The 17,123-nt window shown below is 40.5% G+C and overlaps 1 protein-coding gene across 1 annotated transcript; it reads left to right on the top strand.

Moving 5' to 3' along the window:
* Positions 1–7,956: 7,956 nt before the first annotated feature.
* On the top strand, positions 7,957–9,485 carry LOC101155601 (CCAAT/enhancer-binding protein beta). The gene has a single exon (XM_011477517.3). It carries the CDS (start codon positions 8,153–8,155, stop codon positions 9,011–9,013), a length of 861 nt encoding a protein of 286 aa, XP_011475819.1. The 5' UTR covers positions 7,957–8,152; the 3' UTR covers positions 9,014–9,485.
* Positions 9,486–17,123: the final 7,638 nt, after the last annotated feature.

Here is a 17,123-nt window from a genome sequence, read left to right as displayed (position 1 = left end):
TTGAGTTTAATCAATGAATATTAAGATTAATTTATTTTTGAAAAGGATGCAAAACATTTTGTTAGTGTGCAGCTTTGAACCCAAAGCTCTCCTCATTGCGGATTTTGAGCAGCTTCACACCTCCAAACTCAAACTCAAATTTTAGCTCATTTCATACTTGGATGATGCTCTCTTTTATAAGAACTTTCTTTTTCTGTTTCATTGTATTTAAACATCCTTTTACAAAAAGGCATATCAGTTTCTGCAACTCAAAAGTTATCCCCTTTTTGAGAAGTACAGGGCTGAGCTCCCATTTACACTTTTGAGTAAACAGACTAAAATGACACCAAATTATGGGTCCTCTTTCTAAAGTTTTTTCTTCTTCTTCTTCTGTGTGATTCCTGAAACCTCCCTATTTCATGCTGTGCTTCCATTCAGCTCAAAATATTTCTATGAATATCAAAATATGCTTAACTGCTTGTCTCATGGGTAAATATTATTCATAATAATAATACTCTCAATGGGAGAATGTTTCTGAATTTTGCTTATAAACTTATTTCACGGATGCCCACATTTCCAGTCTCTTGAGAAAAATAAACACCCTTCTTGTGCAATGCTGTAAATGAAAATATAATCTAGAGTACATTTTCTGTCAGTTATGTATTTCAAAAGGTTACACAGCTTTATTCTCTAGATTTGTCACATGCAAACTAACATATTTTTAGTGCTCTTGATCGTTTTCATAGAACTAATAAAGATTTTAGACCCATTAATCACAGCTGTGTTCGTAGCATGGTGGAGATGAGTCTATGGGATGTCATGAAAGTTTAGGTTTCTGTGCTGGTGTCCCTAAGTTCTTCTGCATTTTTGGATCTTGGGTTTTATGTTCTTCTTCACAGTTACATAGATTTTAGATGGTGTTTAATGTGAGTTTGCTGGCCATGATAAGACAGGGAAACTACGGTCCCCAAACATTAAAGGGCTTATATCATGCTTTTCTGACGTCTTTCAGAGTAATCTATATTATTAAATATGACAATATATCACCTTTGGCACTCTAAGAATGATTTTTTAAAAGAAATGTATTATTTTAGTTTATTTTCCTACCCCGAAGTAAGACGACTCGATTTCTGAGGCCCTGGCTTACGTTCCTTGTGGGTGCCGCCCATTTCATGACGTCAGCCTAGAGCCAGCCTCAGCAGTGTCTCCCCCCATGAAAGCAAACAGCATCTGAACTTTTGCAAAGATGGAGTTGAATATTGTGCATATAAAAGGAAAGCCATTAGCCAATTACCACTAGCTCGGCTTAGAAAGTGTTTGTGTGTGTTTGTGTGTCAGCCTGGGTGTGGTAGTTACAGTGCAGACTCTTCCTGGAAGGGGCTGTTCCTCACTTTCATACGTCACAATGTGAGGACCCACTTGTTTTTGTGGATTGGGAGGGAGTGGTGCTCAGAGAGCAAGTTTTTAGAGGAATGGTCAGAGATGTTGATTTTGCATGGGATAGGTCCTTTAAATGATAAGTTGGTTTCATTTTCCTGCAGTCCTTGGCATCTTTTCACATTGAAAACAGTGTCATTTAAAGATAACATGCAAATTCCACTTTTTTGAGCTTTTATGTGTTTTACAATGTTCATTCTTCATTATAAACCATTTTTCTGTCTAAAAACCTGCTCTCTGAGCACCAGCCCCTCCCAACACACAAAAACAAACGGGTCCTGACATTGTGACCTATGAAAGTGAAGAAAAGCCTCTTCCAGGAAGAGTCTGCACTGCCAGCACCACCCCCAGGCTGACACAAAAACACACACTTTCTCTGCAGAGCTAGTGGTGATCAGCAGAACTTTTGCATTTAAGTATTTCTATCAATTGTGTCCCATCTATAATATTTCCCTGGTCTAACAGGTAGGTGTTAGTTACTTTAGACGTTGGTCTCTAATAGTGGCCGGGCTCCTGTAAGACACCTCCCCTCCACCAGGTCATGCAAGGTCGTGCAGACGTGGGGGAGGCTGTGGTATTTGTATTGTAAGCCAGAGTAGCGATGGCCAAGAAACGCGCATTCGAAATAGTGTTTAAACTTCGCGTGGTGGCATACACCAAAGAACAGTCTGGTGAGGAATCTGCGCGGCCCTTTTGGGGTGGATCCTAAACGTTTCAGAGAATGGCACGAGCAGATGGATGATATTGAGAAGACGGCTATGGAAAGGGAGCAAACGATTTCTTGGTGGAGGTACAAAGAAAGCGAGCGATGAAATAGAAGAACTTGTTTTAACATGGATTATTGAGCAAAGACGGAAAAATGTGCACCTCTCCAGGAAAATGATCCACGTGGAAGCAAAGACGATTTTTGATACGGAGATTGTTGAGGCTTTAAAGAGAAAAGAAACGTTTACATCCAGTGCTAACCAGAACATAAAACAATGTTCTAATCAATCAATAAATCCTGAAATGTTCATCTGGTGGCATTTTGTGACCAAATTTCACAGAAATATGAACCCATTAGCCGACACCGGCATCTGTGATGGAAGAAACACCGGTCTCTAATAAATGTAGGATTGGCTGCCAAATATTTGGAATAAACGCTGGGGCTAATTAAGGCAGTTGGACAATATGCACAGCCATCTTTGAAAAATGTGGATATTTGTTTTCAGGGAAAACGCAGGCACGCTGTCAAGGGCTCTAGCTTGGTGTCATGAAATGGGCGGGATCCACAAGGAGTGAAAGGCGGAGTCTCAGAGTTCAAGTCGTCTTTATTCAGGGTAGGAAAAGAGTTCTCAAAAATAACTTATATTTCACAAACAACTTGTTTGTTTGTGTTCCAGAGGTAATATATGATCATAAATATGAATATATTTTGCTCTGAAAGACTTAAGAAAAGGTTGATATAGGCCTTTAAAGAAATCTGTAAATGGAAACTTAAAATGCTTCAGAACTTGTACCTGGACCAAAGAGAGGGTTGCCCTGACCTCAGATCAGATTAAACACGAGTTCCAAAGCACAATAGACTGAGGAACCTTTGCAATGGACCTCAGTCATCTTAAATTTGTGATGATGTTGTTTGTTTGTCTTTTTTTTTTCAGAAGAAAGGCAAAAGTAATTTATTCATAAAAGAGAAATTTAAATAATTGGGGTACAGTCCAGTTCTTAGTCGATAAATTTGCCTAGATTAGACACATCTGATGTTGTTTAAAGATTGGACTAAAAGAAGAGATGTCAAAGTTTGTGGATATGTCTGTGTGCTGTGACTGTTACGCAGCAGTGCACTCCTGGAATCTCCCTCAAATTATTAAATGGGCTTTCCAGTAAAATACCACAAGAGAAACTGGTTGTATTTTTTGGAATGCAGACCGTTTATCCCACATTTTGTCTTTCTGCTCAGCTTTCCATTACTGCACTTGCATACCACACTCTTTAGCAATGACCTTCAATGTCTCCCTCCTTGTTCAGGATGCCATTGATCTTTTCCTGGAAAACTGTTACATGTAAGTTACTATTACCAAAATAAATAATAAAAAGGCTTAAATATTGGAACTCGTTGATATACAAAATATACAGATGTACTAAGCCTTATTTGTATTAAAGGTGTAAAGACTATTTTAAAAATGTCATTGTCATTTTGTCGCTTTATGTACCTGGAAGCGGCTGGATGGCCCGGTTGGCTGCGTGTAAGACTGGCACGCGGGAAATCAGGATTCATTTCCCAGCATCCATTGTGGGTTATGCAGACGCAGGGGGCTCAAGTCCAGGCTGGGGACCCTGTGGTCCGAATAAAATACAAGGTTGTGTCAGGAAGGGCATCTGGTGTAAAACACTCTGCCCAACCAATTGTGCAGATCAGTGATGGCTGATTCTCTGTGGCGTATCTACTGCCAATTTATTTTATGTATTAATCTGGCATGTTTGCAAATTTGAACCGAAGTGTTCCCTCTTGGCTTTTAAGGAATCCTTGTAGGGAATACGTAATTGGTTAAGTTAATTTCTTATTTACAAGATACAAAATAAGTTCATCATCATGTGTAGTCATAGCTGATCCAACTCCTGCAAAGCTTTTTGTAGCCCTTAAAAATGAGGCCTAACAGGTAAGCAACAGGAAGTGCCAAGCAGGTTCATTTGGAATCATCCTTAATCTGCGTGAACTTGTGCTTTGATTCCAGTTTGTGCACTTTTTTCTGTACACTTTTGGCTAAGTTTTGGTTGTCTAGTAATTAAAATTAAGGTAGCCTCAAACAGAAAACTCACAAATGAACATTACTGGAGACTTTTTGCTTTGAACACCTTCATATCTGATAGAATTTGTTATTAGCGCCACCTCCTGGCAATTTAGTAGTGCTTTTGCACATCTCTCTCTCATGGCTGACTTTGAAGAAGAATATGAGCACAATTGGCCACAATTTGTTCTAATTTATTTCTCATCATTAAAAAGGCAAAATTCACTATTTATGATTCATTTGACAATTTTTGTAATCCTTTCTTTCTCATTAAGAAGCATATCCTTGCTGTTTTAAGCCTGAACCCCCTGAAGACAACTCAAGTCTATCAGAGGTCCACACATATTCACATCTTCTTTTACACATTATAAAGAGAGATTTGAGGAGCAGATACGAGCTCAAGTGGAAGCAGTGAAATCTCCACTTACGATTTTAATGATTAGCTTCAGCTGTAAAATGCGATGCTCACTATCCTCTCAGATTTTTTTCCTGTCTGCATGCGTGTCTGAGCTTTGATACTGGCGTAAATGGCGTATATTTATATAGCGCATTTCTACCTACAAGGACAAAGCGCTGTACAGTCACAGACCCATTCATCCAGTCACACACACATTGACACACTGGTGGCCGCTCCGCTGCTGAACACAGGCGCCCGCCCTACCACCAGAGGCAAGGTGGGGTTCAGTGTCTTGCCCAAGGACACTTTGACTCATGGGCGTGCAAGGCGGGAATCGAACCTGCAATCTTACGATCATGGGTCGACCGCCCTCTGTTGGTGGGAGAACATCACAATATTGAACCACAACCAAACAGAATAGATGCATGATGATAACTAAAGGCAAGAATGTCACTGTCCAAAATGGATCATTTTACTTGATTAGTCCTTACTAGTCCAAAAACGTGCTTCATAGGTTAATAGGTTACTCTAAATTGTCCCTCGGTGTGAATGTGAGTGTGCATGGGTGTGTGATTTGTGGCCCTGTGACAGACTGGTGACCTGTCCAGGATGTCCCCTGGCTCCGGCAGCCCCGTGACCCCGAAAGGGACAAAATGGGTTCAGAAAATGAATGAGTCCTTAATAAAGCCAATTATTAATTTTAAATACATATATACAGGTAAGAAGTAAAAATATTACAGGAAACGAAAAGTACATAGAAGACGATCACAGGAGCTCCTCTGTTTTCTTTACACACCACAGGAACTTTGCCTTATTGTTCCTTTTTTTTTTCTCGTATTTTTGTTTTTCAAGTATTTCAAGTTTGTCCTGTTCCCAGTATACACTTTCCACCTTCTGTGATGCAGGTGTGATCTGATTGGTGCAGGTGATGTGAAGACTCAGTGATTGGTTGATCTTAAGATTACAAACATTACAAAAACCCCAAAAATGTTACCTTTGTTTTAAAAAGTTAGCCCATAAATAGATTTAAGTATGTCAAAACTTTACACTGAAACACAGATAACTTAGTTGGCAGTAACGCCCAACGCACTCATGATAGAAATGCAAAGAAAAAGAAAAAATAGTTTATAATTAGTTCATGTACTCTACTTCTCTTAACATTCAGGTGTTAAGTTACCCCAGTGCTGTGACTGGAAGCAGAGATAAAGCAAATGAGGGTCAGTTGTTTTTCAGGGAAGCATTCAATGAGCTCAACAGTTTACCAACAATCCACTTTATGAGAAGGTTCATGAATTTGAAATGTTTTTGTGGCCTGCAGTTCAAATTCCTTTACAAAGTTTGATGTTTCAGTGAGAGAAAGCACTGTTAAAAAAAAGACAATTCTCTCCAAACCTTAAATGGTTTCCTTTATCAGCCTTTCAAAGTAGGTCAAAAATGAAGTTGTGGTTTTTCTGTTGAAAGAGTAGTAGAGGGCAATTTTTTAAAATGAAAGTTAAGCAAAAATAAGCTGTCAGGAAATGTTTTGAATCAAAATGTTGCAGTGGCAGTTCATCAGCACAAAGATATTTTCCACTTTAATGCCCTTTACAGGTACGTGAACGAAAAATGAAGCCGAAAAATAGTGTTCCACACTCACAAGTGTCTCTGATTTGCACGAATATGCAGCGTGAGGTCAAAAACACCCAGTTGTAGCAGATATAGTGAAATATATTCATCTCAGAGGAGAAGGAAACACTTTGAATTTAGCAAACACATGTGACCATGCAGTGTGGTAGAATGTTCTCATAATGTTCCCTTTGGATTATTTTGAGGTGGAAAAACAACAGTGGACTGAACTTTATGTTTTATAACTTATGAAAGGATTATCCATTAGTTCTTTTTTACTTGTTTGTTTGTCTGTTTGAACACTGTTCAGTGCCAAGTATTAGTGGTTGAATTTTTGGTTGCAGATGTCCTGAATCAATTTAGATCAGTGAATCGCATCGAGTCGGATCAACTATTAATCGTAGCAGCAACCACAAATTATGATATGAATCAAATCGCCGTTAAAATGCATCATTGCACCCCTACTCAGAAATGTGCAGCATCAAAGTCACGTGTTTTTGTGTAACATGTCACAGGAAAAATTTGAATGCTGATCCAGAATGACATCTCAGATGAAAACGTTGTCTGTATGTGACGCTATAGGAAGAGAAGGGAGCACTCCCATGGAGGCACTACAGATGTCATCTGTCATTCTGTTTGATGGAGCTGCCTGACAGGGAGCTGAAAGTAAAATGCAAACATCGAAGAAAAGTTGGAAGCAAAGGGAAAACTTCAAACTGTTTCAAAGCAGTTTTAATGGAGCAAGAATTAAACTTAAGCCAAAAAAAAAGGTTTTTCACTCAAACAACAAAAAAATGTATACATTATCAATTTAATCCCTTTGATTTATGTGCGATTATATTCAAACATCAGCCAGGCCTGATGTTAAAAGCCTTTAGATACCATTTGGAGTTTTTTTTTCTCTCCAGTACAGTCTTGTCATGATATTCTGCACCGACCGCTTCCTAACATGCAAGTCATGGTGACTTCAAATGGAAAGTGACTACCTCTGTTTTCTTCAGCAAATCACACAAGAAATGTCACACACGTGTCTTAAAATATGCAAAAGATGCTCGAAGCACCAAATTGACAAGTGCTTGACAAGTAATTTTCTAAATACTCTTAGCCACACGGTGGCAGTAAATCCCAATTTGCAAACCAGTTTCTCACCAATAAATAAATTGTAGGTATTTCTTCTCAATCTACGTGCACGTTTAAAGCAAACGTGTAATTCTTATCTGATCTTATTCAGAGTCAGTTTATTTTTGGGGCCTCATGATTGTCCAGGAGAGGCTTCTATTTTGTTCTTGCTGTGAGTCATTGGGTCATGCTTGAAGTCATGTTGTGGGATAACACTGATCCCACGAGACAGTCACATCTGTCTTTGACGACAGTGAAATGTTTCTGACACAAACCAGCACAGTGATGGATGGGGATGTGTGCATCACTTCCACAACTGTTCATTTTTGTTTTGGAAATAATGTGTTCAGAGATGTTTTGATTACAACTGAATGTGATTTTCTGCTGCAGGAGTTAAGGAAATGTGTCCAGAAAGGAGCAAAGTAATTATTTATAATAACTTGTATTGATGCTTACTGACAAACAATGAAAGACTTCACTTTAAATAGACAACAAGTCAAGTTCAGGTTTTCGTTTGTCCCGACATAAACAGATGAATGCGGGAAACGTTCTCCAAAGTGGAACAGGTTGTTCGCTGACAGGCTCCGCTCGTCACACCTGCCCTGTTAGGCCCCGCCCCCCGCGCTGTGGAATAAAACCCTCTCGAGACAGGAAGGTCTGTCAATTCCTCCCAATCCGCCACAGAAAAAAAAAGTTGCTTCTTGTTGTTGCCACATGAAGTGACGCGGGTGCTTTCAGCTCGCTGCATTCCGACACGTTTTCTCCAGTTACTCAGCTGAACTTGAAGAACTCGGGGCGCCTCACCTCAGCCCTGCCCGCTCCTGCAGTCCGGCGGGAGTGCAGATCCATGGAAGTGGCCGGCTTGTACGAGGAGGGAAGCTTTGCTATCCACGGCAGAGACGGTATCATCAGTCCCATCGTCGGCGGCTCGTACTGGCGGCTCGGTGACTCGATGACGGAGCTGGGCATTGAGGAGCGGGAGAGAGCGATAGACCTGAGCGTTTACCTGGACCCAGCCTTCCACTGCGCGCAGCTGGCGGCGCAGACGCAGCCGCAGGGGGACGCGTACTCTGACTTTCTGGCGGAGAGCAAGATCAAGAGAGTCTCAGCTCTCCAGAGCTACAGGAACTACTCTTTGCTGGGCGAGCTGGAGTCGAGCCAGTGCGACCCCCGGCAGCCCTACTCGCTGGGCTACTCGGAGCTGCAGGAGACGCGCGCGGACAGCGTCCTGAGCCCCGAACTGAGCCGCTACAGAACCGCCGCCGCAGCCGCCGACAGAGACGACAACCTGGAAGACGCCAAGATGGAGAACGGCTCGTCCGGGTTCGACATGAGGTCCTATCTTCATTACCAGTCCACCAGCAGCAGTCTGGGGAACATCTCCACTGCGTCCTCCACCTGCTCCAGCCCGCCCGGCACACCTGCGCCCTCAGGTAAAGGCAGGTCACCGTCTCACGGCGGCAAGGGGAGCAGCGGGAAGTCTAAAAAACGATTGGACAAGGACAGTGAAGAGTACAAGCTGAGGAGGGAGAGGAACAACCTCGCCGTGAGGAAGAGCAGGGACAAAGCCAAAATGCGCAACTTGGAGACTCAACACAAAGTGCTGGAACTGGCCGCGGAGAACGACCGTTTACAAAAGCGCGTGGAGCAGCTGTCTAGGGAGCTGGCCACGCTGCGCAACCTGCTCTCAGCAACTGGACAATGTTAGGTACCCCCCTCCCACGAGAGAACCCCCCTGTGCCGCTCCCTCAAGTGGACTGGAGAGTGCACGGTGATCCAAACGGTACACAGGTGAAGGCGGCCATCCCCAGTTTACAATGGACACTGAATAAGACTGAACAAGTGGGTGCATGGATTGCGCAACCGTTCACCACTCTTTACATGTCACTGTGGCTTTTTCCTCACATGTAATGTTTGTGTATGCAGTATTTCTGTGCAGGTTTTACATACATACATTCATACCCTTGAATTTCTAGATTTTTGTGTGTGTGTGTGTGTGTGTGTGTGTCTGCAGCAATGGCTGTCAACGGGGAGAGTTGTGCTGCAGTGAAATGATGCAACTCTTTGTAATAGTATTGGCAATGAATGAAATAAGTCTAATTATTTAAGATTTAAAAAGGTGAAATGCTTTAATTGTACTTGACATTGGATTAAATAGATTTATACTTTGTTTAAAGGAATTTGCACGCTCTTTTCTGTCCTTTCCTCCGCAGGTTTAGGGTGCAGACAGGCACACAGACATGGGCGTTCACACTCAGACTCACACTTAATCCGTTACAGCATATTGCGTTGAGGAAAACGGCTGTTTTTATAATCCAGGTTTGCGTAAAATAAACTACAAATCACGAAAAGAATCCTACAGGCCTTTAAATATTTGAACCTTTGTTGCACAAAACGTTATTAATTAATCATACGTATTTCATTATAAAGTAGAAAATATAGTTCTCTGTAGTTAAAAAGCTTTAAAAAATATAGTTTGGAATCTTTTTAGTCATTGGTTTTTGTCAAATTGCACTTAAAACAAACATCTCTTGCAGATAACCTTTTACACAAAACACAACCTAACTCCTCACACTCTTTTTTTTCCTCTTTTTAAACAGGTTCATTTTCGTTTCTGTTTATTTTAAATAATTGACGCATTCTCCCAAGGGTCCTAAAATAAATCAAACCCATTTATGCTGAAATGATACTGCTGAGAGGGCAGAAAAGAGTCGGTCGCTGCACGCAGCACAGAAGTGTTGGCTTTATCTTTAGCACAGGGCTCTGTCAATAGTCTGCTGGGTCCACTGGCCTAGAGAGGGGTTCAAGGTTGCACAGAAATTAATCAACAACTAACCTCATCACACCATTTCAGGTCACGCTCAGGCAGCAGAGACCTGGCTGACGTGACAGATGCCTGTTAATCCTTTGCAAACTTTTATATTTTAAACCAAAGTTGAAATAAAGAAAACATTAAAGTTTCCTTTAAAGTGGAAGGAGCAGATAAGCTCACAAGTGGTGGAATTTTTCCAGGCCGTCAGAATGTATTTGACTGGTTTGAATCGTATCAGGCAAGCACACCCCTGACGGAGCAGATAAACAAGAGACGTGTGCAGCCTTTTCTCCTTTTTGCATCACAATTTCTTTTAAAAGCCGCAAAAAAGTCAGCGCACGTTCAGTGAAAGAAGCCTGAAAACTGCGCTTTGCTGTTTGTGCAGCGAGAGATGACATTTTGGATATTTCAACACACTCAATGATAAACTGTTTAGCTTTAGAATTATGCAACATCCTCCCTTTCCAACACATCACCACAAGAAGAGCGATGCTTGAATACGACATTGTTATCCTCTGTCTGTCTTACAATAGCTGTAAGAAGCTGTGGTTTGGTTTCAGCCTCACAGGGCAGAAGAAACTGAGTAAAAAACCAAGAACACATTTTTTTTAGCTGAGTGTAAAATGTAAGCTCAGTCTTGAAATGATCACACAAGCAGCGGGATGTTTCAGAGAAACATTTTTGGCTCGCCGTGCTGCTCCTGCGGTTTTCTTCAACGGGCCTGTCTTGGCTTCAAACATTCTAGGCATTCTTTCTTCGATGACCCCTTGTTAACTATTGGCGCTGCATGCGGGCCTCCTCTGCTCCCAGCTCGCATGCTGACAGGCCAGAGGGAAATTCCCATACAGGATGACCTCTGGAGAGTTTAGCCCAGCCTTCCTTTCCACATCTTACTGGCAATGGGCAGTGTCTATCTGTAAACTCTTCATTGCATCACAACCCCCCCTCCAAAATCGTCCCTAAAAACAAAAACTCCCAATAAAGCAACACACACGTACACCTATCATCCTTTTGTCCGCTTTGTACTGGTTACGAAATAGAAGAAACTTTTCCTCCCCTGAGTCATGCTAAGATGAATGAAGAAGTTCCTCAAGCTTTGTTTTGGTGATTTATAAACACAATCTTATTTTTCACACATTGTTCAGGAGTTACACAGAGATAACAAAGTCTATTATTCAACTTAAGCCCAAATATTTAAAACAGTGTTCAGAAAATAGCTCTGGGCACTTTCACAATGTGCTGTTTGGTCAGTACCATATTTTGTTTCCTCAGGTGATCTGGGTTTTTAGGGGAGGTGTGAAAGTTTACTCTTATGTTGATCAAACGAGTTAACTGTGTTCACAATTCCACCTTACGTTTTACTCATTCCACTCCCGCTGTACCATATGTGACAGTACCTCTTGAAACCACTAGGGGCAGGTTACAGAGGAGAGCAGTTTTCCATTGAAATCCCTGTTAAAAAAGCCAAAACTTACACCAAAAGTAACAGTAAGATTTTTTGCTAATTGTGACAAATGAGAAAGGTATGAATAAAAGAATTCTGATTTTATTAGAGCTCAATTTTTTTTTTTTTTTTTTTTTTTTTTTGGTGGGGGGGCATGTTTTTTGATTCTATGAAGGCAGTAAAGCACTAAATAAGTTTACCATTTACCAAAGCTGCTTTAGGGTCAAACCAACAGAACTTCAATGTTTACTTTGTCCCACCCAAAAGCTGTTTTTTTTTAACAATGTTGAAGTGAGCCAAGTGAACTCCAATTAACATCCCCTTAAAGTCCCATTCCGATCATCTTAATCTATTGGAAAATCCTTCCCAGTGGTTTCTTATTTACGTTTATTTAATTTTTATTTCTAAATAAAAAAACTGTGTCGATTTCTATGATATAGTTTCTGCAGAGGGGCAGTAGTTGATAATCCGGTTATTTGGGTCTATGGTTCACTAGCAAGTGTACTGTGGGGTGTTTCAGCAAAAGTGTAAACGCAGATGGACTCTCCAGCTGACTAAAATGTGGAAGCAAACCAAAATAATCCATGGCGTAAGCACTGTGCATTTTCAGTTGGGGAAAAACACAGCCCCTAGCATGAATCCAAGGAAGTGGCAGTCAAAAACATGTCATCTTAATAAATAGGTTGTTGCAGAAGTGAAGGCACTCAAATAAATCTATGCAAGTCTAAAGACTAACAGGACTAACCAGTTTTCCCTCTTTTGCTTCCTCATCGCCTTTTCCTTTTAGGCTGCTCCCTTTAGGACTCGCCACAGCTAATCATCTGCCTCCATCTAACCCTCTCCTCTGCATCCTCCTTGCTCACACCAACCACCATCAGGTCCTCTGTCATTGCATCCATAAAGCACCGCTTTGGTTTTTCCTGGTAGCTCCAACCTCAGCATCCTTTGACCAACTGTCCCTTTTTTTCAGTGTGTCCAAACCATCTCAATCTGCTGTCCTGCATTTATCTCCAGAAAACCTAACATGAGCTGTTGTTTTCATTCTTCTAAGACCTTTTTGTCGCACATCACACCCAAAACCCTCTTTCACTCTTCCAACCCTCTTTGCAGACATCTTTCCTACACTCTCTGTTCCTCTGGACAGTTGACACTCAGAACGTTAAATCCTCCACCTTCTTCCCCCTTCCCACTTCAGTTCTTCTCATTTATGAACAGATTCTCTGCGGCTGATCTTAATTCCTCTCCTTTCCACAGCAAACCTCCACCTCTTTAGATGTTCCTCCTGTATCACCCTATGCGCCTCACTTTTTCTGGAAAAATGTTCGCCACTCCTTTTTTTTCATTCTTTTGGTGAAGTTCACCACCATCTGTCCTCCTGCATACCTCTCCTGAACACTATCACTTCCTCATCTACCCCCCCCCCCCTCCTCCACACGTCCATTAATGTCTGTCTAATCACTGGTCTCTCCCCTCTAGAACTTCTCCTTCTCCTCCAGCTCACATCCTACTTGATGACCATAAGACACATCATCCAACATCACACCTTCAACTCATCTTCCTATCTGACCCCATGTTCAACTCCAGAACATTTTTAGCAAACTCCTCCTTCAGGATCACTCCCATTCTGTTCCTCTTTCCATCCACATCATGATAAAAACAGCTTGAACTCTGCTCCCAATCTATAAGCCTTGTTCTCCTTCCATCTGGTCTCCTGAACACACAGGATATCTAATTTCCATCAACTCTCTAGCTTTGCCTGTCAAAGTTCAAACAGTTTTTAAACTTCTGCCTGGATGTTTTTAATGATTGATACACTTTTTTTTATTTTTAAAGAACATCAGTATTAGTCATTTACTAAAAAGTGATCCTTTTAGAGCAAAATGCAGATGACCTACAGAGGAAATAAGTGCCACTCTAAATATCTTTTCATCTATTTTCAGTGGTCTCTCAATTATGATTAGGCAGTTTTTAGCCCAACTCAAACTTGTGCAGAGCAGAAGGCGTTCATTAGAAATTTACCTCTAATGTGTAACTCCTGTCACAGAGTAAAGCATGTCCCCACTTCCCATCATCCCTTTGTTGACACTTTTAGCCAGCTTACAGCCTCCCACTACTCCAAGCTAACATTACTGGTGCAACAATTATGGTGAGCATGGTGTAGATATCCAGTCGTTCAGTTTTGAGCCAATGAATCTATTTGTCTGTAAGTAGATGCACTGAAATGGAGCAGAGCGGGGAGCTTGAGGCATCCTGTTGTATTTTTTTATTATTTTTACATCACAACTACAACCTTCAAACTGCAGTTTTCGTCTGCTCCTGATTCACAACGATTTGAATACAAAAAAAATCTCAGAAATGCAATTTTCAGCATATTTTTCTTTATAAATGTCCTCCATCCTTAAAGCAATGAAACACAATTTTCATCAGAGTGGGTCTTTAAAGAAATACTCTGAACTTGTGACCTGTAAAATTGCCAGATCATGAAGTTGTGCAGAATCCTGCAGTGGGGATTTGGATCCACCTCAGAGTTATTATCTTTATCCTGTGACGAAATGCTTGTTACCCCTTAGCAGCCAAGATAATCAGTTGCCAAAGAAGACAGAGAAACTTAGCATCCAAGAAAGAGACAGTTTATTAATGCATGATCTTTGTGGAATTTCTTCATAGCGAGACACATTTAAAACATCAGCGGTTGTTTTATTAGGAAAATGAATGACTGTCCTTCCAAAAGTGTGTCCTGTTTTACCCTGTTCAATAAAGGTTTAGTTGGTAATCCTTAAGGTGCTAAAATAAAAGTATTTGCATTAAAGTGAGAGCTTTCTGATTCCCCTTCATAAACAGTACTGCAAAAGTCCTTGCAATAGGACCTTTGCAAAAAGATTTCCTACGTTTTGGAGACTGTCTGACCTTTGCACTGGTTACCACACTTTTATTGATATGTTCAAAAAGCTTTAAAATGCAACATGTTTCCTCATTCTTGTTGAAATGTAATGGGATCCAGTTCAACCATTTCCACCACTTTGCTGTATATTAATTCACAAGAAAAAAAAAACAATACTTCCTGAGAAATGCTTCTTCATGATGACAATATTTTTCCTCCAACACTAAACAAAGGCTTTGAAATTGCTTACTAATCAGGCTTTCATTAGTCGGAGCAACGCAAGACTTTCAGTGATCATTTTCAATCTCATTTGTTTTCATGTCAGCCCTGTTAAGAGGAGCTCAGAAGTGTTCCTGTGGCGGTAAATGGGTTTTCCCCTTCGATTGTGCCTGTTTTCAATGTGGTTTCAGCAGCGGGTCTCGAGATCAACGCCAGCTCTCTGTCTTGCGTCTTGTTTGCTTAGATTTCTCTAAATGTTTTGTGGCGTCGATGATGACATTCTCCGATTAATTTTGAAATCTGTCTCCAACTGTTGTTGCCTTTACCCACAAAGTTTGATCAGAGTGAAGACTTCACCTCCTTTAGTTGTGAAACACTCAGATCTGCAATTACATGATATTTGAAGACAAGCAGGACTGAGAGGCATGAACGAACTCCCTCCAAAAATTACAGCCCCTCTTTTGACAAAAAACAATATTTTTTTCTAAATTTACAGTTGGTTTTAACACTGTGATTTTCATGAATTCCAGTGTCTTCGCTCACTGAAAACCGCACCGGACATCCGGACCAAAGGTTGTAACGGGAAACCAGGCTGCATAAGATACGGTAAAAGGACCAGAACATGAGCTGTCTTGAAGTGAACCAAAATTTCAACATCTTGGTTCACTTCTGCTATTCTGTCGAATGGATGACTGTGAAAGAGACAAAACTGACGAGCAAAAAAGTAACTTGTGGTCACTACACAGCAAATGCCACTGCACAGATCTTGTGCAACAGCTCACTTCCTTGCACAATGACCTCCCGCTGATTATTAGAGCGTTATTAATGTCAACGTTTTAACGCACCATGATGTGGGAAAATGTAAAAAGCATCACAAGTTAAAGTGGGGGAAATACATTGATAAAATATTATTTTCTACTTATAAAAAATTCCATTTCCTCTTCTACTTTATATTAAAGCCCAAAGTGCTTTACTGTCAGCCCCATTTACCCACACACATTCATGGAACCAACCTGTAACCACCTGGATCAGTGTGGTTTTTTATTATCTTGCTCAGAAACACTTTAGCAAGCACGGTGGGAACTGAGCCCAATACCTTCTGATCAGAGGTCGTCTACTATACCTCTGCACCACAGCCGCTTCAGATTTTCAAAAAGGTCGGTGGGTTGTAACATTTGAACCCCTTAAGACCCTTGATAAAATCAAACCCTCATGAAAAATATTGGGCAATAAAGCAGGTTTACAACATTTGATTAATGAAATTGATCTTCACAAAGTAAATGGACTACCTGTTGGTAAATTCCATAAAAAGATCTTCATTTCAAACTGTTTCTGGTACTTTCTTTAAGTATTTGTGCTTTTCTGTTAGTTTCTCAATAAGAGTTCATGATATTTCACTTCTGTTGAGTTGAAATGAGAAGTTCCACAATAGAAGGCGTTTTCATATTCAATAAAACTGGTTTTAGGATAGAATATGTAAAAAAAAATCAAAATTCAATTTAATTGTGTTGAATCACTGATTCAAAGGGATTTGGTAGCTTGGCATTGATGTCCTACCAGGATATTTTTGAGCACTTAAAAAACTTGTGGAATACTAATAGTTTTTTCTTTATTTTATTTTCATTGAGATTCTTTTTTGGTTCTAGGCCCAACATACACAAGGCATACATTTACAAACTAATATCTGTCTGCATTCAGTTATGAAAAGGAAATATTGTAAAAGATAATAAAAAATTCTAAGAGTTGATTTAATACTAAATCGATTTTATGTGAAAGAATATTTGTGTTGACCTAACCTCTGCCTAACAGTGGATCCTCTTACTGCTGGATTTTAGTATTTGTGTTTTCCTTTAATCTATCCCGGTTTCAAAGAAAACAGAGATCTGCACCACAACCCTGTGAAGGTGTCAAAGAGTTTATCAAAGTGAAAGTTTGGCCGGCCGCACTGTTCCTCAAAGCGCTATTCCAAAATTTCCTAGATTACTAGACATCTGACTCGCTGGCAGTTGAGCCAGCATCCGGTTTTACTTTGACTGCATTATGGAAGTGAAAACTCATCCTCCTCTTTTTAAGGGACTGTCAAGAAAAATGAAATAGTGTGCGTTCAACTGTCTAAATGAATGGAACTGCAACTTAAATAGTCTATTATGAAAGTCTACAATGAAATGAAAAGTATATTCATTAAACAAATTTAAGGATAAAGCAACTATAGGTGAAAGGGAAGTCATGATTTATGCTTTAAATTAATACTTTATTTATTCATATATTGTTCCAGATTGTGGGCTGCACAATGGAGTAGTGTTTAGCACCTCACAGCAAAAAGGCCCTGATTCAAATCCAAGCTGGGTCCTTTCTGTGTAGAGTTTGTATGTCCTCCTCGTGCATGTGTGGGTTTTCTCCAGACACTCCGGCTTCTTCCCGCAGTCCAAAAACATGCTTCATAGGTTAATTGGTTACCCTAA

This window comes from Oryzias latipes, chromosome 7, assembly GCF_002234675.1.
Source record: "Oryzias latipes chromosome 7, ASM223467v1".
Lineage (NCBI taxonomy): Eukaryota > Metazoa > Chordata > Actinopteri > Beloniformes > Adrianichthyidae > Oryzias > Oryzias latipes.
The sequence above is the reverse complement of the archived record's forward strand: the minus strand, read 5'-3'. Positions and strand labels throughout refer to the sequence as shown.